Source organism: Nicotiana tabacum, chromosome 7 (genome assembly GCF_000715075.1).
Source record: "Nicotiana tabacum cultivar K326 chromosome 7, ASM71507v2, whole genome shotgun sequence".
Lineage (NCBI taxonomy): Eukaryota > Viridiplantae > Streptophyta > Magnoliopsida > Solanales > Solanaceae > Nicotiana > Nicotiana tabacum.
This window is the reverse complement of record NC_134086.1, coordinates 169,115,106-169,137,638: the sequence shown is the minus strand read 5'-3', so window position 1 is coordinate 169,137,638 and position 22,533 is coordinate 169,115,106. Positions and strand designations below refer to the sequence as shown.

The 22,533-nt window shown below is 35.4% G+C and overlaps 2 protein-coding genes across 5 annotated transcripts; one reads left to right on the top strand and one right to left on the bottom strand.

Moving 5' to 3' along the window:
* Positions 1 to 4,939: 4,939 nt before the first annotated feature.
* LOC107825596 (wax ester synthase/diacylglycerol acyltransferase 11) lies at positions 4,940 to 17,112 on the top strand. Its single transcript, XM_016652470.2, has 7 exons — positions 4,940 to 5,534; positions 5,981 to 6,219; positions 15,360 to 15,432; positions 15,542 to 15,609; positions 15,717 to 15,929; positions 16,316 to 16,453; positions 16,640 to 17,112. The coding sequence occupies exons 1-7, from the start codon at positions 5,033 to 5,035 to the stop codon at positions 16,793 to 16,795; spliced, it is 1,389 nt and encodes a 462-aa protein (XP_016507956.1). The 5' UTR covers positions 4,940 to 5,032; the 3' UTR covers positions 16,796 to 17,112.
* A 171-nt stretch (positions 17,113 to 17,283) lies between these two features.
* On the bottom strand, positions 17,284 to 22,042 carry LOC107825597 (filament-like plant protein 7). 4 transcript variants are annotated; one of them, XM_016652471.2, is made up of 6 exons: positions 21,828 to 22,042; positions 20,843 to 20,950; positions 20,590 to 20,737; positions 18,646 to 20,470; positions 18,501 to 18,561; positions 17,284 to 17,894 (listed from the first exon to the last, which is right to left on the bottom strand). In XM_016652471.2, exons 2-6 carry the CDS (start codon positions 20,942 to 20,944, stop codon positions 17,478 to 17,480), a joined length of 2,553 nt encoding a protein of 850 aa, XP_016507957.2. In that variant the 5' UTR covers positions 20,945 to 20,950; positions 21,828 to 22,042; the 3' UTR covers positions 17,284 to 17,477. The 4 variants fall into 4 exon arrangements, with proteins under 4 accessions (XP_016507957.2, XP_016507958.2, XP_016507960.2 ...); XM_016652472.2 differs by having other exon boundaries at positions 21,832 to 22,042; XM_016652474.2 differs by having other exon boundaries at positions 20,590 to 20,731; positions 21,828 to 22,036.
* Between the last annotated feature and the right edge of the window lie 491 nt (positions 22,043 to 22,533).

The following is a 22,533-nucleotide window of genomic DNA, read 5'->3' as shown; positions in this document are numbered from 1 at the left end:
GGCGCGGTCTCGACTGCATAAAAAAGGAACAAAATGTCGAAACACGACTAAAACTGGAAAAACAAATGCTTAATAAGGAGAAAAGAAAGAGATACTTACAGGCATAATTCCAAGCCTCAGGGAACCTACTCACATTGGCCACCATGTCCTCGATTTGACAAAAAAGTAGTTGAGCAAAAACTGACAATTTGCCTTATCGTCCATCTTCACCACCAAACATTTACTTCCTCAGTGGCGAAGGTGCAACATCATCCCCCTATGGAAATTGGGGGCGAAGAAATACATCAGGTGGCAAAATGATACCCCGACCCTGGCCAACTACATATATTTCGTAAGCATACAGATAAGCTTCTAGATGTATGGAGAAAGTTGGGTCGGGCAAACGCCGTAATAACGGCCGAATTCCTCTACCAATGGAAGAATAGGAAATGAATATCCGACGTAGAATAGAAAGCGCAATACTTGAGGGGGTATATTTCTCCATATCGCGCTCTGCTGGAATCAGATCGATATAGGTAGGAATTTTAAACTTTTCTCTAAGCTCAGCGAGATCGGCCTCTTTTATCGCTGACTCCAAGATCTTAAGGTAGTCCTCAAGAGCCTTTGAAAAGTCAGACCTAACTGTTTCACTACGAGGGATTATCTCATCCACCGTAGGAAATTTCAATGGCAACATAAGCATTATTATCTTGAGGAGGCATATGCACCGGCAAAGGGATAGGGTCAGTTGCCATACCAGAACCAGAGGATGCGTTAACTATTTTTTAGAGAGGATGATGCAAGTGCAGAAGGGTTGTAAGCAGCTGGTATCACCAGAATGAGGGAAAGCAGATACACAAAAGTGAAGCAAAGATAACACAAGAACTCTATATGTAGAATGGAGAAGGAGACATAGAGGTTTGATATTAGGAGTGCTAAATATAAACGAATGGTTTCATATCTCTATTTATAAGAGTTCAAATATCAGGATCGAGAAATCAAACTATCATTACCCAGCGCAAGAATCGAAATGGCAGAGGCACGGGAAAAGACGTAAGGCATCGGGAAAATGTGTCATAATGACACATGATGTCATGACGTCATATTGAATCGATGTGACCCCAAAGGTTGCAGCTCATGAAAGGTCACATTGTCACCTCGTCCGAAACGCCACTACCCGACTTGCTCGTCCAAATTTCCAGACCACGACAAACAGGGTCCGCTCATCAAGGTTGTCCGGGGTCGGCCTCAATAAGTAGAGGGAACTGTATATGCCAAAATCTGCCCTAAGGAAATTTAGTGTAAAGCGGCGTTAAGGAAAGGGTCAGTCGAGGTCGACTAGGAATCAGTGAGATTTGCGGTCGGGCTGTCAACAATGACCGAGGTCGAGCACTAAGGAAAGAACAATAACGGCTATTAAAGAGAATATTCTATTGAATATTCTCTACATTTGTACTATTAGGGTTTGTTAGGGATATGTCTCATATAAATAGAAAAAGAGACAATGGTGTAAGGCATGTAATATTCACTTGACAAGAACACTTCTTGAAAAGAAGATTCTCTCTCCCTAGCAAAGATACAAATTTTACCTTTTCATTAATATTCTCAAACGCATTATTCCACACTTTTCCATCGGATCCGAGAATAGTTCCAACATTCTAGGATTCGTCTGTCATTTATCATTGTCAGGAAGAATAATCATCTATCTCGTTCATTATTGGGTGAATCATTCTCCTTATTTTTCATAACTACCATTTATTGCTAGTTACTCCTCCATTATTGCTCATATCTTTTGGAATATTAAATGTGCATAGTTTCAATCTCCCACTGACTTTATCTTATGTTATCCATACTGTCAAGTTTTATATCTAGAGATATTGTTACTAACAAAGTTTAACCCCTGATTACATAAAATTTAATAGTTTAACCGAAAGTTTATATTTTTTTGGTCAAATAATAGTGTATCCGAATATTCACAAACAATCTTAAAGTGATCTAAATTAATCTCTATCTGTTCTTTTTTCTTTGGTACATTTTCTCAACTGCTAGATTGGATCAAATTTTAGTAATTGGTTTACAGAATAAGCTAAGACGGTGTTTGAATTGACTTTTAAAAAGTAGCTTATAAGTTAAAAGATAAAAGTCATAAGTCGGTATAGGCTTAAAAAAGTGAATTTTCAACAAAAATAACTTTTACGCCAAAAAGTAATAAGTTGAGGTTGCCCAGTTTATTACTTTTGACTTATTTTAAGCAGTTGTTAACTTATTTTAAGTACTTTTTGACTTTTGTCCAATACTGAAAAAACTAAAAAGAGCGTAAAAGTTGATCTGACCAGCTTAAAAGCCAATACAAACATCCTCCTAACTTTTGGCTAGGGGTGTACATAGGTTGGGTTGGTTCGGATTTTACAATAACCAAACCAAACCATTTGTGTCGGGTTATTAAATCTAAAGACCAAACCAAACCAATAAAACTCGGGTTTTTCGCTCTCGGTTTTCTCGGGTTTTCGGGTTATTCGGGTTTTTTCGGATTTTTTTCCGGTAAATCATCATAGAACAAAACATATAAATTGTGCTCAAAATATTTCTTTAATCCTAGTAAGATACAACTATATAAAGCATTTTCCAAGAAAATAATACAAAATATGAGATGTGTCATGGTATTATTCTAAAATATTCAACAATAAAGACAATAAAATTATGTAATATAAATATTGCTAATTAAAAGTCATAATAAAAATAAACATAATCTAAAAGTGCTAAGTCATGCACTCATGCTAAAATAAGTAGACTAATAAGAGAGTATTGATTACATGACTAAATGATAAAGAAAAAATAAAAATAGGTTATGCATTTTTATCTAAATTATTGCAAAACAAAAAATAGATATTCAATACATTCTCGTTCGTAGTATTGAATTGAATGTCTTTTGTTAGCATTAGTATTGATTTGATTTTGGTTTGGGCTTTTGTTAGCATTATTTAATTTACTAATGTTAATGGCTATAAAACTTGTTGGAACATTCAAAAGTTCCAAGTTCAACCTTGAAATAATACCTTAAAAGATAAAGTTATGAAAATTTTGAAGAAATATTTATAAATTACATCACAATTAGTATATTTATATATATTAAATATAACTAAAATTTCTATATATGTAATGTCGGATTGGTTTGGTTTCGGTTTGACTTTCTTTAGTTAAAACCAAACCAAACCAATTATGACCGGGTTTCTTTTTCCAACACAAAACCAAATCAAACCAAACCATCGTCGGATTTTTTTTCTCGGTTTGACTCGGATTATCGGGTTGATGTAGTTTGTCGGTTTCCTTTGTACACCCCTACTTTTGGCTTATGGTTTATTTTTTGTACTTTTCATGCCTAAAAGTAAGTGTTTTTAAGCAATTTATCATTGTCAAACACCACAAAAACTATAAAATTACTTAAAATCCAATAAGCACTTAGTTCTGGATTGCTGGTCTTCGCTAGTGATTAATTGGTCTTGGATAGAGATGCAAATCATTCATATATGTGATTTATTTAATTCAATCAACGGTTGAAGCTTTCTATTTCCTCCAGTCAAAATAAACAATTTCCCTATGCAAAATAATTTATTTTTAAAAAAAAATGCCACCAAACAGTATCATTAGCACTCATTTTTCTCAATAGGCGGCTTAATTCATAAATGAGCAAAACGCGCGCACATAGTAGCAGCTGATAACATGACTTGACAAATCTGGCATTTACGAATATCATTCAAACAAAATACATGGTCAACAATAGTTCCCCGAAATAAAGGAAAATAATATATCCGTCACAATCTTCTAGACAGATCATGAAAAGAAATAACCAAGTGGACCCAACAATTTTTTTTTTTCAAACAAAAAGAAAGATCCTCTGAACTAAGAAAACAAAAAAATTGTAGAGACACAAAATTCGGTGATACAAGCCGCTTTTGTGAAAACTAAGGGAGGAAATTGGTTCCCCCACCAAAAGTAAACTAGTGAATGTTGGTACACCAAATATTATGGCCAATAAAGCGCCACTGTAATATACATATCTCCAAGCCAGGAAAAAAAATTACATAGCTCCTAGTAATATTTAAATAGTATTCTACCCTTTGTGATTTTTAGATCGTTTCATTTGAATTAAATACAATTAAACTGGTTTAGAAGATAAAATCAATTTTTTGAAAATTTGAATCTTATCTTGATATACTTTAGAATAATAAGCACAAAGTAACGACTGTGGAAATAGCTTCTCAATTTCGTGAAAGTAGATATATTCTTGGAATACCGTATAATAGTAAAGTAGAACGTCACATGTGGCTGATAATAATAATAAGAATAATAATAAATAAATAAATAAATAATTTCAGAGTTGGCGAGTCACAAGCTCATGTAATACAGTTGATAACCTATTATGACATTCAATTATTTGTCAAAACCCAGCAACCACACTTCCAAACAGACAAAACAATATTCCCCAATATTTGTACTAAAACAAATAACTACATGTGTGTCTGCATATAGACTTTTATTATTTAGTTATAAGTTATGCTTACTTATGCAAGTTAGATAAATTAATTCTGCTAGTGCATTAATAAGTAGTATGGTGGATTGATAAAGTTTCTTTCACATTTAACCAAAAAATTTATCTTCGAGCGTGAGAATAAAATCCTACTTAATAAAAACCCTAAATTTCCAATAAAGAACTTTCTCAGACTTTGCGAAAAGAAAAAAAAAACCTTTCTGCCACGAAAATTTGAGAAAAAATGATACTGTATAACTATTCTCAAAATAATGGCAAAAAAATATATATTTCTTTTGTGTATATATATACATTTTGTATGTTATATACAAAGATATACAAATTTTATATATTTTTTCGACAATAAATATAAATAATTTTTTGGGAGTGCTAAAAGTTTAAAAAAAACCCAAATTTTGAATTAGTTGGGTTTACCGCAAAAGAATTTTTGATTTGGTGTCAGTGCAAGGTATTCCTATTTAAAGAAACTTCCTCCTGAACTTTGGCAGTTGTGTCTATTTCCCTATGACCATGACGATCGACAGAGACGAGCCTTTGACGCCGGCCGGCCGGCTATTCGTCCAGCCGGAAATGGACCAAGTTATCAACTGTGCCATTGCAGTCGACGATCCATTCGACGTTGACGCTGTCAAATTGGAGATAAGCAATTCCATATTGGTAAAACATCCAAGATTCTCCAGCATCATGGTCAAAGACTCGTGTGGTCGGGAACGCTGGCGTAAAACTGAAGTCAACGTTGATGACCACTTCATTATTCGCCGTGAACCTCTAACCGATGATCCTTCAATTTCCGATGAAGATGCCATTAACGAATACTTAGCAGATCTCTCTGTTTCGACGCCGTTAAGTGTAACCAAGCCCTTATGGGAATTTCACCTTCTCCTAGCCCATAAATGTGCTGTTTTGAGACTTCATCATGCTCTTGGTGATGGTATTTCACTTATGTCCATGTTCTTGTCTTGTTGCCGCAGAGCCGATGATCCTAATCAGCGACTGACTAGTCAAGGTATCTTGTTTAACAGTTACTATCTTATTTAAAAGTTTAAACCATAGAAATAAATTAGGGTTGTCAAATTGCTTTTGGCTTGTTTTAAATAATTTTTAATTTATTTTAAATAATTTTTTACTTTGCTAGTACTTTTTAAGTTCGCCAAACACTAAAAAAAAACTAAAAAGAGCTTAAAATTTGATTTGACCATATTAAAAGTCAATCCAAATAACCTCTTACTTTACTTAATCATCTCCTCAATACTGCTCATACACGCGAATCTGATTCTTTCTCTTTTGGGTCAACTGTATGATTTTATTTTTTTATAATGGGAAGTAAGATTCAAAACTGAGAACTTTGTAGTTCTGTTCTGATACCATCTTGAATATTGTATGGTCATCTTATTTAAAAATTTAATCTTTTGACATAATGTATATTTATTTATTTAATTATGTCTATAACAGGTATAGGGACTTCTACTTCGTCAAGCAATCATAGGAGATTGAGCTTAAAAAAATTGATGAAGGTGATATGGTATACGTTGGTGTATGTCATTGAATTTGGTTTGAGGAGTTTATGGCTGAAGGATAAGAAGACAGCCATAAGCGGCGGAGCTGGAGTTGAGCTATGGCCGCGGAAACTGGCGACGGCCAAGTTCAAGATTGATGACATGAAGACAGTAAAAAAAGCCATATCTAATGCTGTGAGTTTCTTCTAGCCTCTATGCTTATGACATTAATTAAATTGGAATATTATTGACTCTTTTTTTTTACACTTTAATTTGATTCCATTGATTCGAGTTATTTCATAGTTCACGACCACATATATGTGGACAAGACACCATGTGACCAATCTCATATAACGACCTTCCAACTTGACAAGCCATTTAATATATTTAACGAAACTAGAGGGAATACGTATGTGATCCACCTTAACGATAAAGTTGAGAAAGTACTCTTGTGGACAAAAATAAATATGCGCTCAATTGTTTTTCTTTTGAGTGTAAATTGTAATACATTTTGGAAAATTTTATGTTAAAGAAACAGATATTAGGACATTAAATTTTAACATATGGGGTCATTATTCCGCGGACCCCAGCCCGCACATAGCGGAAAACTAGTGCACCGGACTGTCCTATATGGTGGTATGATTGAGCAGTTGAAAAAGGTTAATATTGCCAACGACAATATATTCTTATCTATTCTGACTTGCCCAATATTTGTCCATTTATTATTTTGCCTTTTAATGTAAAAGGAAATATGGACATTAATATTTATAGTGAAGGTGCATAATTGAGTTGGGAAAAAAAAACCCTAATATTGCCAACATTAATAAATACCCAAATGAACTATTCTCCATCTATTTTGGAAGAAAAAAAATGTTTTGTCCACTTTCGTCAATGGGAATTTATGTTCAATACAATCATTCTTTCCATCAAAATGGAAGAATACAAGTGGCCTTGCATTGCCAGTACCTTTTGTAGGACTCGTAATCGTGCACACTTAAAATTAAACTCTCATAAGTTATAACTCCAGTCTGATTAAAATATTAACTACCCTATTTATACACTTAGCGCCTTATTTATTTTTTTTGGTCTAATTATGCATGTCTACAAATCATGTCCTATCAGCCTTTATAGGGACAAGCTTAGAGCCTTGATTATTCATTGCATTAGTCGTACTATTCCCTCCCGCCCACAATAAGTTACCAGTCTACTTTGGGCATACTTATTAAGAAAATATTAAATTTTAGATAAAAATAATTAGTATGACTAAACTACCATTAATTAAATATTACAGCATAATTTAATGTGAGGAATAAAAGACTTTTTAGGGATACGTACATAACGGTAATTTTGAAAAAATAATTTAAATTTTTTCTTGATTATATAAATGGACACTTATTTTGGACCAAAATAAAAAAGTAAATTGGTCACTTATCGTGGACCGGTAATGTTTAATTAGCCAGGGTCGAATTAGGTACACGTTTCGTCTTTCAGTTAATTAGTTGGCTAGTCGTTGTTCTTTTGTATAGTTGGAAAACACGTTAGGGAAATTAATGACTCAATCAGTAATTGATGCGTCTGAATTTAGACCGTATCATTCCTAGCTAGAATTAGTGGTGATATAAAAAGGCAAAATTTTGTGGCTGTGGAATGTACGTGGAGGGTGTGACAAAGCTCTATACGTGCTTTTGTCTTAGGGCTATTTTGCCATTAATTCATTCATTATCTCTCTATTTATCATTGGTTGTTTGGGAAGTGAAATGTTGAGTGCGTTAGCTTATGTGTCCCTATGTTTATTGAAAAATTCTTATTCTATTTATTTCAAAAAATGATGATTTTTCAATCTTAGGAAAAACTAATGATTTACTTGTTCTAATTTTGAACTATTTTCTAACACTCTCCATTATAATTGTTTTTGTGAAGAAACTATGTGATCACGCCCAACTATGCCTTATAAAAAGGATTAAGTGGTCGTTGGAAATATAATCTCGTTTACAAGTCCAGAGTCGAATCCCACATAGAACTAAGGTTTAGATACAACTATTCAATATTGCTAAGAAGATAAGCTCGAATAATTCCTATGTTATAATATTAAGATTCTTGTATCTAAATAACTAACCAATTAAATTAGTAGATTAACAACTAGGGATACTAAGGGTTGGAGACAAGATTAAGGAGGTCTAGAGTTATGATTTCCCCTATTGTCGGAATCCTTTCCGCTACGTTTTCTATAAATTTGCCTTGGTCTTCTCTACCGATCATGAGCACTCTGGTTGTCGTAACTCTCTCCCGAGTAATTACCACAATTTACTAGACATATTCTCCTGAATTACGCTAGCTGGTATTAAGTACGGCTCACTTGTATCGCACAAAGGTTTCGTTATCCCTAATCCCACCTTTAAACACTTCGTATTGATCCCTCATATACGTTAGGAGTGATGTTGTTCAACAACTACCTAAATATGCACTCTCTCCCAAGTAATACACACTAAATAGGCACAGTCGATTGAGAGCTCTTCAACCAACCACAATAATAACGTAGTAGATGAACAAATAGAAAAAATACTACGGCAAATCTTTATTAACGTAACAGGAAAATCATCCTCCAATAGGTTCCATCAAAACCCTAGATAACAAATTAGCTATTCATAATAGTATGCATAACTACAATACTAGAATTCATAACCAATAATGGAAATAGGAAGAAGGAAGTGAAAAACTCGTGGAAGAATTCTCCTTCTTGCTCCTAGTGTGTTCTTGCCTCCTTAGGTCGAATCCCTAGTCTCCACGGCGGCTCCGTGCTTTCCCTAGGTCTAAAGTGTGTCAAAAGTCTGTCCCCGTCTTCAAAATAGCGTTTTTACATGTATTTATACCAAATAGGATCGGACCCAAATAAACATTTTTTCCTACGCGAAATAGGACTCTGGCTCTGTAAAATTTGCACAGGTGCGTCGCATGGGGCGGCGCACCACGCGGTGTGCTTGTGGGGAAGTTCAGAGAGCTGATTCTGACAGGCTGCAGGAAATTTCCACAGGCACGGCACGCCACGTGGTGTGCTTGTGGGGAAGTTCAGAAAGCTAATTCTGACAGGCTGCAGGAAATTTCCACAGGCACGGTGCGCCCTGCGCCGCTCCACTCGCCGCGGTAATGGGAATTCGCGAAAATGCAAAAGATAAAAGTTGTAGCTATTTCAAATAGCTTTCCAACGATATATTGTAGAGCCCAAACGGAGTTCTGAGCGAAAAGTTATATGCATTTTACTAGACAATTCATAGTATGCCCGCTCAATTCTCCGTTTCGTTCTTAACTATCATCCTTTGATCCCCGAACACGATTATGGCTTAATTCCTTGGGCTTTTACTCAAAATTTAAATCTTCAAAATAGCACGATATAGCCAGTTTTCGGACTGGTCATTCAAAAATAGCCACCGTTTACGAAATCAATGAAAAATAGCCACTATTTTGCTGCAACAGAGACCAGTCCCGCATAATATATGGGAGTTCGGTGCATCTGTGTACGAACTCCAGCATATTATGCTGGACCGATATACTTTGTTGACTCCTGTATAATATACGGGAGACTAGAGCACCGGTGTTCCAAACTCCAGTATATTATACTGGACATTTATACTTGCTGGAACTCCAGTATATTATGCTGGAGTTCTAGTGTACTTATGCTGGAACTCCAACATATTATGCTGGAGTTCCAGCATAGTTATCCTGGAACTCCCGTATAATATGTTGGAGTTCAAGCATACTTATGTTGGAACTCCAATATAATATACGGGCGTATTTTCCGGGTTTTGAACAGTGTTTTCGCTCAGATTTATCTTTATATGAAAAGTGGTTAAATTTCTATTTCTTTTGAAACTGGGCTATTTTTTAATGACCGGTTGTAAACTTGGTTTTTTAAAGTTCTCCCATTTAAATCTCCAAATCAGTTGAATTCAATTCATAATATCTGCATAGCTCGGAATTACTCCTACAAGGCATAAAATACATATTTATTGCAAAACACTAGCGATTAAAGTTCAAACTTAAAGTGCAGTAATTTAGTTTGTAATAAGCGACTAAAATACATAATTATAGCCAATCATCAATACCCCACACTTAAACCATTGCTCGTCCTCGAGCAATCAAACTACACTTTATATAGACACGACCTTTTTAAACAACTTTTCTAACTCATTACACCAAGAATATTTAAAATAAACTAAGCACAATAGTGTAACATCTTCACCTCAAAAATTGACTCACAAGTACCACACATTATTCACAACTCACCCACTTACACTAACATAGAGATCACTGAAATTATCTTTCCTTCATGGATCAATTGCCCTCATACAACAAAAGAGAGTAGTTCCGTACAATATAAAAGTTATGAACAATTAGGAACTCAAGATAGAAAGAATTCACTCACTCTCTGAAACGGCATTCATATGCCACAAAAGATGCACCATAGGCTTGCTCGTAGTGTACTATTCTATTAATCGAGCTTATTCAGTCAAGGATCAAGTAGGACTTTAACTGGTTGTAATGTAGGTTGAGGGACGGGTAGGATACATTTAGATATCAGAGTGACTACACCTCCCTAAGCACTTTAATACATACATTTTAACATTTAAACCCCCACTTATGTCAAATCAAAACTCCACCTTCACATAAATGTATATTACCCCATACTTCTTTAAGCACAATTACATCAAGAATCACCACTTATCAAGGAATATTTTTCGCAACAATACAACTATTTTTTTCTTTCTTGTCCAATTCAAGTGGTTCTTACTTTTTCAAAACAGTGCTCCTTTCTTCTTATCTCATTAGTTCCCCTCAAAAGCTAAACCAACCACCTCACACTTTAACTTTTACAAAGTTCATAACAATTCAAGTGCTCATGAGGGGTTAAAAGGTTCAAATAAATGGTTAATTCAGACAAATGAGTAAGGCTTGTAATGTGGTTGCCACAGAAACAGGATTACATGCCCAAATGTGCTAACTATGATACATAACAATTAGGCGGGTAAAATATATATATATGGCTCAACAAAGAAACGCTTATATCACTTCCAAGACTGAATAAAACTACTATTTCGCTTTGCAAACACTCGGAGCAAGTTCTAGACATCAAATGCAATGCATAGAATAACACAAAATAGCATAGAAAGTCACCCATTCAATCTCCTCACCCCACACTTAAAATTGTGCATTGTCCCAATGCACACCATAACTAATAAGAGGGTAAAAGAAACTCCCTGGTAGGCCAAAGGTCGAAGCACTAGCAGCTCATGGGGTACTCAGACTTCTCCCAGAATTGGTCCTTCGTACGGGTGTTCCAACCATCTGGTTTGCTGTTTCATCCTTCCAATAGCTTTGCTTTCCATGTTCCTAGAAAATTAAAAATCGACCCACAAAAAAAATACAATAAAAAATAAAAATAAAAAAATAAAAGAAAGCAATAAAGTTGGGTTGTCTCCCAACAAGCACTTGATTTAATGTCGCGGCACGACGCGAATCACTTTCTGTCTCCACTTCGAACTTATGCATTGGATCCCAAGTTTTGATTCTGCTCTATGATCATGCTCTTGGGACGATACAAATTGTTGCGAGCCAAAAATTAAATGATACTTTATGAACTTTTTGGCTTTCAACCAAGGAATGTCACTTTGCCTAGACGACCTTGAAAATTTCAGAATATAGGGCCCATCTACCTCTTCCTTTGACTCTTGCATTGGCTCATACAGCTTAGTTTTCATTTCACTATCTGAACATAATGTAGAGAAGTGTTTGGAATGAGGTCCAACGCGCTCAAATACATGAACTTCAAGATTTTTAACCTCCTCAGCACTAATCACACTAGAGTCAACTAAATTTGTATCTTCAACGTCCCTGGTTGATTCTAGGATACTTCTTCAACATCTACATCCTCAAATTCTAGCTGGTTAGAGTATTGGGGTTCTACTTTGGACCCCTCCATTGGCACCTCAATTTTCATCTTTAATGCACGTTGCTCCTGGGTACTATCCATAATATTGGCATATTGAGCATTAAAAGCTTCAACTAGTTGATTCACCTGAGCCTCCAAGTTGTGAATAGTTGCATTTTGCCTTTGTAACTGGGCCCCCGGTAAATGGAACGGGCTGGAAAGAAACAACACTCGCAGTTGTATGACATCATATTGTTCCATAAGGCACTTTAGCATATTCTCGATCTTTTTCACGTCATCATCCCTGGGTTCTTTGTTCCTATTAACTTCACAAGAAAAAGAAGTACCATCAAAGTAAGGGATTGGGAGAAGATAAGAAATATAAGCACAACCATGAAAGTGACTATCTTGACCACCACACATATCACACACATTCCACACATAAGATTGAGTTGGTGCACATAACTCACTCTCGGAAATATTTTGATAATTTTGCCCTGGGTGATTTTCTCCACAATATGCATAAGAAGGATCAAAAGTAGAATTACCAACATCAAAACTTTCATAATTTCAAGATGTTATGTCTTTCAAGTCAAAAATAAAAAATAAACAAAAAATAACCAAATACAAGAAAACAAAAATTTAAATTCAAACTTGCAACCTAGAAATATGTACACCTACAGATATACCATTAGTTTCCCGTGCAACGACGCCAAAATTTGATCACATCCAACTATGCCTTATAAAAAGGACTAAGCGGTCATTGGAAATATAATCCGGTTTACAAGTCCAAAGTCGAATCCCATGGAGAACTAAGGTTTAGATACAACTATTCAATATTGCTAAAATGACAAGCTCGAATAATTCCTATGTTATAAATATTAAGATTCTTGTATCTAATTAACTAACCAATTAAATTAGTAGATTAACAACCAGGGATAATAAGGGTTGGAGACAAGATTAAGGAGGTCTAAAGTTATGATTTTTCCTATTGTCGGAATACTTTCCGCTACGTTTTCTATAAATTTGCCTAAGTTTTGTCTACCGATCATGAGCAATCTGACTTTCGTAACTCTCTCCCGAGTAATTACCACAATTTACTAGACATATTCTCCCGAATTACGCTAGCTGGCATTAAGTACGGCTCGCTCAGATCGCACCCAATGTTTCGTTATCCTTAATCCCACCTTTAAACCCTCTGTATTGATCCCTCATATACGTTAGGAGTGATGTTGTTCAACAACTACGTAAATATGCACTCTCTCCCAAGTAATACACACTAAATAGGCACAGTCGATTGAGATCTCTTCAACCAACCACAATAATAACGTAGTTGAAAAAATAGAGAAAATACTACGGCAAATCTTTATTAACGTAACAGGAAAATCATCCTCCAATAGGTTCCATCAAAACCCTAGATAACAAATTAACTATTCATAATAGTATGCATAACTAAAATACTAGAATTCATAACCAATAATGGAAATAGGAAGAAGGAAGTGAAAAACTCGTGGAAGAATTCTCCTCCTTGCTCCTAGTGTGTTCTTGCCTCCTTAGGTCGAATCCCTAGTCTCCACGGCGGCTCCGTGCTCTCCCTAGGTCTAAAGTGTGTCAAAAGTCTGTCCCCGTCTTCAAAATGGCGTTTTTACAATGTATTTATACCAAATAGGGTCGGACCCAGATGAAACATTTTTTCCTACGCGAAATAGGACTCTGGCTCTGTAAAATTTGCACAGGCGCGCCGCATGGGGCGACGCGCCACGCGGTGTGCTTGTGGGGAAGTTCAGAGAGCTGATTCTGACATGCTGCAAGAAATTTCCACAGATGCAAAAGATGCAAGTTGTAGCTCTTTCAAATAGCTTTCCAACGATATATTGTGGAGCCCAAACGGAGTTCTGAGCGAAAAATTATGGCATTTTACTAGATAATGTGCGGTATGCCCGCTTGATTTTCCGTTTCGTTCTTAACTATTATCCTTTGATTCCCGAACACGATCCCGGCTTAATTCCTTGGGCTTTTACTCAGACTCCAAAGCTCCAAATCACTTGAATTCATTTCGTAATATTTACATATAGCTCGGAATCACTCCTACAAGGCATAAAATACACAATTAATACAACAAAACACTAGCGATTAAAGTTCAAACTCAATGAAAGTGCAGTAATTTAGAGTGTAATAAGCAACTAAAATACGTAATTATAACTTATTATAACTATGTTAAATGCACGGTCATGGAGAGTAAATTGATTAAAAATGTGACATGGAGGGGATATATTGAAACTTAGAGTTCCTTTGACTTGTCTTTTTTTTTTTTGGGGTGTGTGTAGATAAACATCAAGTTTCCTATACAAAAAATTCCTCAATTTTTACCCGATCTCATCTTTTATAACAAACATTTGTCGAAAATATTGATCACTGAGTGTGTTTGTTCTTACCAGTTGATATAATTTTTTTGGAATATAAGCTACAGTATTTGATTTGTATTGTTTAAGTTTGATAAGATTGTCGTCAATTTATTCCTCATATTCTAAGTTCGATCTTATCGCAAAGAACGGAGTCAATTCGTCTTCCTCTTTTTTCCTTTTTCGTTCAATTTCATATCAAATCATTGTTGCATCAACAAAGAAAGTTATCATTTCCTCTTCCTCTTTATTTTTTTCCATTAATTTTCAAGTCAAAGCTCATGCGTCCCTCTTTTTCGTGTTTGGCGTGTCAAGTTATGGAAGTAGTCAAGTTTAAGGGGAGAAGTCATATGCTGACAAGTGACATCTAGAATCAAGCCCCACAAGATACCGCCATTAGAAAATATCTTCAACTAAATGACCAGATTTAGTTTTATGGATACTGTATTGTATTGTTTTGATAAATTAGATATTTTGTATTGTTTGTCGTCGCCTCATTTTATGATGTCATGTACCAACAATATAAATTATGAAGAATAAATTTATAATATTATTTTTAATTAAAAAAGTAGGGTATGGGGTAAAATTATTATATAAAAAGACAATATAAAATATAAAAGATAATTATTTAATAATAAAGAAGGACAAGATGAGAGAAAAAATAAGATAACGACACGATCATACAACATTGGTTCGGTCGTTACGTAAAATAACACTTTTCATTGTTAATGTAATGACGAATTTATAATATAATACAATAAAATTTAAGTAACAATCAAAATGTATATATAAATTATATTTAAAGTAGAGGCTCATTTAAAATAACAATTTAATATAATACAATAGGTAACAACCCAAACAAGTTGTAAGAGAGTGAAGAAAACCACAACCTTTGTCTACTCTCTTTTTTGTTTACAAGAAAAATATAACCTTCGTGAGCATATACAAAATCCAGGAAAACACCTTTTGACTAGTACTGATATATGCAAATGCTTTTCTTGATACTGTAGACTATCAACGATGTCCTCTTTGGAATCATATCTTGTGGGCTCTCTAGGTACATGGATCTTCGATCTCCCAAAGGTAAAAATCCCATAATTATTACACCACTTTAACCTCCTAATATCCTTCTATAAATTATTTAACACTAGAATAATAGTAATTAACTTGGTTCAATTCATTTAAATTGCAGCTCTGCAAGAAGGGCTTCAGATCACTGGAGTTGCCATGGTGAACTTAAGAAAACAATCTGGATTACAGGTGTAACTTTTGTAACTACAAAATTTAGCAATAAGAAATTAATTTGTCATTTGTACAATGTCACGCCTCAAACCAGACATTGCTAACCTCAAATTATTATTTTTCAGGATTTTTCCCAGTTGATGAACAGCAAATCGGGAGTAAGGTGGGGTAACAAATTTGGCATGCTTCTGTTACCAGTTTATTATCACAAAGGTGGAAGTGATCCATTGCAGTATGTAAGAAGAGCTAAAGCAATGATTGACAAGAAAAAATTATCACTAGAGGGCCCTTGCTCCTACAAAATTGGAGATATTATTATGTCCTATTTCGGACCTAAGGTACACTTCTTAGACGACTCCACTTAAATGGACAAGTTGTGTCAAAGTCAAAACATTTCAAATTAATATACTGAACCCCTCCAAATTAACTTTGCTTTGGCCAAATAGCGAGTCATAACTCAACTTGTTCAGCATGACTCAACCTCCTTTTTTTAAAAAAAATTTGCTTTTTTAAAAAAAAATATGAAAACTACTGTAGTTTTATTAACTCAAAAGTTTGATGGATTGTCGAATTACCAAACGGGTCATAATCCAACCATTCAAACTTGGTGAGTTACTAAAAAAAAATATATTGACTTTGTCACCTCTAATGAATCTCTCTACCTATGGCTGCAATTTTCGAATTGTCATTACTTATTCTACTGTTCTACGTTTGCGGTGTGCAGCTAGCTAGCTTGCTCAACTACAGAATTATTAGTAATACAACTTTTACAATCTCAAATGTGATTGGCCCTCAAGAGGATATCACATTCGTAGGGAACCGCATATCCTCCGTTAGAGTCACTTCTACCGCGCTGCCCCATGTAAGTTTCTTATGTATTGCCTCTTGTCTAGTTTTCTTTAGAATAACGGTGGTGTCTGGGCCAAATTTCGCATACACGATATTATCTCCCTCTAACATAAATTATCGAGTAATTCTATCAACTAAAGCTTAGACAGATGGGAAGAAATTTATCAGCTCAGCTAATGTACATGTTATATTAATGTAGGCAATCACAATGCATATGGTGAGTTATGCGGGGAGGGCTGACATGCAAATATTGGTGGCTAAAGACATCATCCCTGACCCTAAAGTCCTAGCCAAGTGTTTTCAAGATGCCTTACTGGAAATGAAGGAAGCTGCACGAGTTGTTTGCAAAAATTAAAAGGATATATTTACTCTCACACACTAAAAGTGTAAAGAATTTGTACACTACCAGTATAATTTATATCGTAGCAGGTTGATTGCCTTATTTCATGTCACTAATTCTACTTATTATGGGCAGTTATGTATAGTTATCTTTTAGGTAACCTGGTGGTATAAAAATTCTTTTACACTGTCAATGTAAAGAGAGAAATAAGTGAAGGAGCTGGGTTATTTAGACTTTAGAGGTATAGTTACATGTAAAAAAGTTTTGAGTATAGAAGTTCCTAGCACATTTTTGCTGTTATTGAGCAATAAATTAATGACCCTCTTTCTGAGTATTTTCTTCTTCCTTCCAGTTCTTGTTCTTTCTTTCTTGATTCAACAAAGTCATTGATTTTCTTTCATCTCTTGTAACATTGAGCAAATAAACAAAATTTTCAACCAATTTTATTTGCTTTTTTGACATGATCCAACCATTATTATAGAAAAGAAGCACCAAGATGGATCTGTAGCAAGTGCAAACAGAGGCTTTTTTACATGACAAGTACGTACAGAATACACTCAAATAGATCCATGAAGGTAAGTTATTGAAGTCAATATCCAGGCTGCAGATACATGCATTACAATAAGAGATATCTATGTGCATTATGTATGATCAAACTAAAAAATACTTAGAAGTAAAACCTGATTTTCTTGCAGCATTAATAAGTTTCAATGCCTAACGGAAAGGCTCTCTTCTTGCTTCTTTCTCGCTTCTTCCTTAGTAAAAGCTTCCTTAGAAAATTCATCCCCCCGCGCTTCTTGGTTGGTAAAATAACCATAGTTCTCATATTCGGAGTTTTAGCTTCAGACTGTGGGCTTTGAGTTGCATGAACTGTATTAATGGTGCTTAGGGGTTCTTCTAAGTTGGGAGAGTTGAGTTCCTCCTTTTGCACGTCATCCTCTGATAACATTCGATCGAGTAGAGACATGTGCTTCCTCATGTTCTTAATGCTACCATTGGTGGCACCAACTGTATTTTCCTTCGGCAAAGCTAAGGCCTTAATTTGCTTCCCTAGGTTCAGTATAGTCTCTTGACACTCGGCCAATTTTGCAGAAGCAGATGTTATTTCCCAGCCCTGCCAATTTGAACAATCATTTCTCTACATGATTCAGTAGATAAGGTACAAAATAGATATTGACGCAAATAGGTGTTCCATCATAAAAATATATACACTCACAATTCTTGTTGTTGGAAGTATCACCGATAAGGTATGGGAGTACTATTTATGCAACATATTTGTAATTCGTATAAAGAAACAATAGCCTGGATTTATTCAGGGTTAGCAATCAGTTACTAAGTTCGACAAATTATCAATTTGACTACTTTTTGACGCTTAAAGATTATGTACTAGATTTCAGGAATTACAGTAAGCTTTACTTGATCTTGCATACCTATTCATTGCAATGCTGCTACTTACAACATGGAAATAGTTGACTGAAATCTATTTAAGTGAGAGCCTGAGATCATAGAAATGCCAATACTTGGTCAATAAATTCTTCAGCCATCAATTTTATAGGAATTTCTGCAACAGATAAGGTAGCTAAAGAACCTTGAGTTTCTTAGGGCTTGATGTCACAAATAGATTGATGAAAGAAGAGAGGGAAACAATGTCATCTCTGCCTATAGGTGAGAAAATTGTATCTATATAAATAATTCTCAATTCGACAAAAGAGGAACTCACAGTTTTCTGCGGGCCTTTTTCTTGATCCATGTTGTCCACGGAAGTTGGATTGGCAGTAATACTGCTTATCAGAAATAAGAGGAGTTAGACCCTTCATTATCTGCAAACTACTAATTACGAGAACAAAGCAACAATGGATGGATACCTTTCAAGTTGAAGTTGAAGCTCGAGACAAGTTCCTTCCAGCTCTTCACAACAGTGACTTCTGTCTTCCAATTCTACTTCAAGAGAAGATAGTTTTTGAAGTGTTTCATTTAGTTTAACTTTGGTCACAGTAAGCTGCGTATCGAGATCTTCATTGATTGATTTCTGATTTTCCATAAGATCTTCCATCATCCTTTTAGATTCTTTAGCTTCTTCCAGTTCAACTCGTAGACTTACAATACTTTGTTGTGATTGCTTAAGTTCATTTGCCAAGTTTTCGCTCTTGTTCTTCATGACCTGCAGCTTGACTTGTACATCTTTGTTTGAGGACTTCATACTGTTTATCTCAGCTTTCAATCTTTCATTTTCTGCTTGGAGGATAGAACAAATTTTCTCCAATTCAGATATAACACTTTGCGTTGATCCCGGTTCAATTGTTAGACTTTGCATTTTTGGAGATGTTACCGGAGATTTCCAAGTAATATAACCACTGATGGGAAGCAGTTCAGACGGCCCAGTACATGGAGGGTTTACATTGTACAAAGCTACTCTAATATCCTCTAATAATTCATCAGCGCCCTTTTTTGAGACACGGCTTTGCTCCATTATTATTTTCAAGATTTCATGAAGCCAATTGGAGGATCTCTTGGACAGTGAATCTTGTCCTTGAACTTCCATTCCCAAGTCATATAAATCATGTTGTCCCACTTTAACTAGTTCCTTACCAGTCGAGTCGATCTGGTGTCCATGTATCTCTATTCTCGAGGAATCTGATAAAGCGGGACTTGCATCTGAGGGAGGATAAGAACTCCCTATTGTAGAATCAACAGCAACTATTGCAAGTTTCTCCATTTCAGCAAAATCATCCATCAAACACATCTCTGAAACCCCAATCATTTTTGAACAAACACTTTCATCTCTCTTGCATGTGTCGTAACTTGATATTGAGGAAGTTTCATTTGATAGTGGACTAGCCAAGGCCAGCTCTTTGGAACCCTTAACAGAAGAATGGCAAATCTCAACTTCTTTCCTTCCTAATAAATCTTTCAAAGCCTTGTTCTCTCCCTCCAGATTACACATGCGTTCAACTAGAAAAGTTATCTCCTTATGGCGAATGTCATCCTTCGCTGTGTCTTTAAGAATTAAACTTCCAGTCGGGGGATCTGACTTCCTCCTCCTTATGACAGTTTGACTTTTTTCTTGCATTTCAATTTCATTCTTAACCTTTGTCAATGCAACCTGACCAGGCAGCCGCTTGCGACTTAGAAGGCGTAATCTTTGACATTCTGCTTCCAATTTTCTAATTTTCTTCACATTCTCTAGTTGCTGCTTATGTGAGGCATCCAGAGAGCGACGGCTGAACTCCATATCTTCATTCCGAATATGGAACTCCCTCTCAAGCATCTGATATTCATACCTCAAAAAAGAATTTTCTTTCTCCACAGAATCTAACCTCGACATTAGTGCATTAAACTCTGCTTCTGCCTGTTTACTGCTCTTAGTTAGATCTTCAATTATCTTACCTTTCACGAGAAGGACCTTATTTAGATGAGAATTCTCATGTGTCAAATTTGTGATCCTTTTACTCGTTTCTGCTAATCTATCCTCTAACTTTTTGTGCGCCTTCTCAAATTCTTTTGACGTCCTCATTACAGCATCACGTACGTTTTGCTCCTGTTCCTCTCGGAGAGAAGTTAATTGCTGTATATGATCCCTCAGCGCGGTGTTCAAGTGCATTATACTTTCATTAGCAGCTTCTCTCCGAACGACTGCTTCATCTAGTTCTTTTTTTAAGCAAAGCACTTCAGCTTCTGCTTTCTTCTGACCTAAAATTGCATCTAATATGTGAGAAGGATACTAACACTTTACGGGAAATGGAAATAAAGGTAACCGAGGAAATGTGCTTTAGCAATATAAAACAGGAACAAAAAGAACAGTTAGTTACCTGCAATAGCTTCTTGTTCCATTTCTGCAGACCGTATCAATTGTTCATCTTTAGAATTAGACTCACTGAGCGCGGTAGCTAACTTCTCATCTAAGATTTTCAATGATTGCTCCAGAAATATTTCCTTTTCATTTGGAACTGTCTGTCCCTAGACGCAATTAATTAGTATCTTTTAGCACAAAGGAATGTGTCCGAAAGAATGTTACAACAGTGAGCTAAAACCTCTATCACATTAAAGTTAATCTTTAAGTACCTCCACTCCATTTACTTGAACAGGATGATCAGATTTGCTGATTGAAACAATCGTCTTCTCTGAAGATCGTTTCCTCGGCCATAACCATGACTTCTGGTCCATGATTTACTGCTACCACAAAAACTCAGTCCCGAATTTTCAAGAATTGCAAAGAGGAGCAAATGACAAGGAGTCAAAGAGCAAATAAAGAATAGAATTTTAGCCATTTGGTTTCTTATCTTTTTCCTTTTAAGCACTATAATAGAGCTACTGACTTACAATTTACAGAGTTTTACTAGTTAAACCGGCTGATTAGAACCAGGAGAAGGAAATTCAATTCACCACTGACACCAAACAAAACTTTGCAACTTAGAATCAACCTCTTCAATAAACTAATAAAACACTTTTCTATCTCTAAAGAAACTTAAAAGGCTTAAAAAACATGAACATTGCTTCAGTTTTATCAACAGAGGGCGAATGCAGCCCATATTTAACGGATTCATACCAGTAATTTCATCGCGGAACATAGATATATACGCAAAAAAATTTACTAGAATTTCAACAAATGTTAAATTCTAAATCCATCAAGAAGTAGCCATTTTCAACCTCCCCCCCCCCCAACCAACCCCCGAAACCCCTGTGAAGGTGCAGGGTGGCAGAGTGGGAAGGGGAATGGAATACCAGGGCAGAATTTAGAAAATTGTCAACATAACTCCCTAAAATCTTACAGTAGTTTTTTCCACTAAGAATGACGAAAACACCAATAAAAAAAGACCCAGAAAAGTGAATAAAACAGGCACTCAATACTGTAAGATTCTACAGTTTCAGCATGTTGATCATATAACTACAGACATATCGAGAGAAAAACAAAAACTCAATACTCCCTTTTAACCAAAATGCAAACAGATAACTATCATAAACAACAAATTAAACTCACTAAACGACATGAAGAAAAAACATAATGAGATTTTAACAGTGAGATTAAACTTCAGCAGTCAGCACTCACCAACCTCAATCTAGCATGCACCAGCAGCTACTGATCATTACAAAAATAACCAAAACTTGTTGAATTCTTGGACGTAACCTTACTACAAGCTTCAAGAAAAGTGGCTAGTAAAAAAAAAACCATTCAAGACAGACACCACCTGAAACTAAAAGACTGAAGAAATAGCTGAGAAAATGCATCAATACAGCCACCGACAAGTTACGCACCTGGGGAGTGAAATGAAACAAATATAACAACTGTAATGAGAGAAAAACAGATAGTGGGTGGGTCTCACCTTCACTTTGGCATAGGGGTAAAAATCCAAAGTCAAGAAAAGATTAAAAGTAGCTATGACTAGCCAGTAGCAGAGAGTAAGATAAAGTTTTTGGAGGGTCCATTTTTTATTTTGACAATCAACAGTTGTTGCTCTAATAATGTCTGAAAACGTTACACTTTCAAGACATGCACGGTTAGAGTGAATATCACGCTCCACTCAATATTAACCACGTGTAACCTTGTGGGCTCACTTTGTTCCATGCACTTACCGCACAATTTTTTTTTTACGCTATTAAGTTAAGTTGACAGACAAAACAAGTAACATTTGATATCAAAGTTAATAGTAACGTGAAAAATAAACTAATAATATACATTATAACGTGTTAAATTATGCTCTCTTCGTTTTAATGTGTGTGAACTCATTTGACTGGACACGCACGGAGTTTAAGAA

Bases quoted from the DNA above. Each gene is read 5' to 3' on its own strand.
- LOC107825597 (XM_016652471.2), bottom strand. From the start codon at position 20,944: ATGGACCAGAAGTCATGGTTATGGCCGAGGAAACGATCTTCAGAGAAG. The intron at 20,738-20,842 runs GTACTTAAAGAT...AATTGCGTCTAG, and splicing joins TTCAAGTAAATGGAGTGGAG to GGACAGACAGTTCCAAATGA. The intron at 18,562-18,645 runs GTATCCATCCAT...TCTGATAAGCAG, and splicing joins CTTCAACTTCAACTTGAAAG to TATTACTGCCAATCCAACTT.
- LOC107825596 (XM_016652470.2), top strand. From the start codon at position 5,033: ATGACCATGACGATCGACAGAGACGAGCCTTTGACGCCGGCCGGCCGG. The intron at 15,610-15,716 runs GTGTAACTTTTG...ATTATTTTTCAG, and splicing joins GAAAACAATCTGGATTACAG to GATTTTTCCCAGTTGATGAA. The intron at 16,454-16,639 runs GTAAGTTTCTTA...ATATTAATGTAG, and splicing joins CTTCTACCGCGCTGCCCCAT to GCAATCACAATGCATATGGT.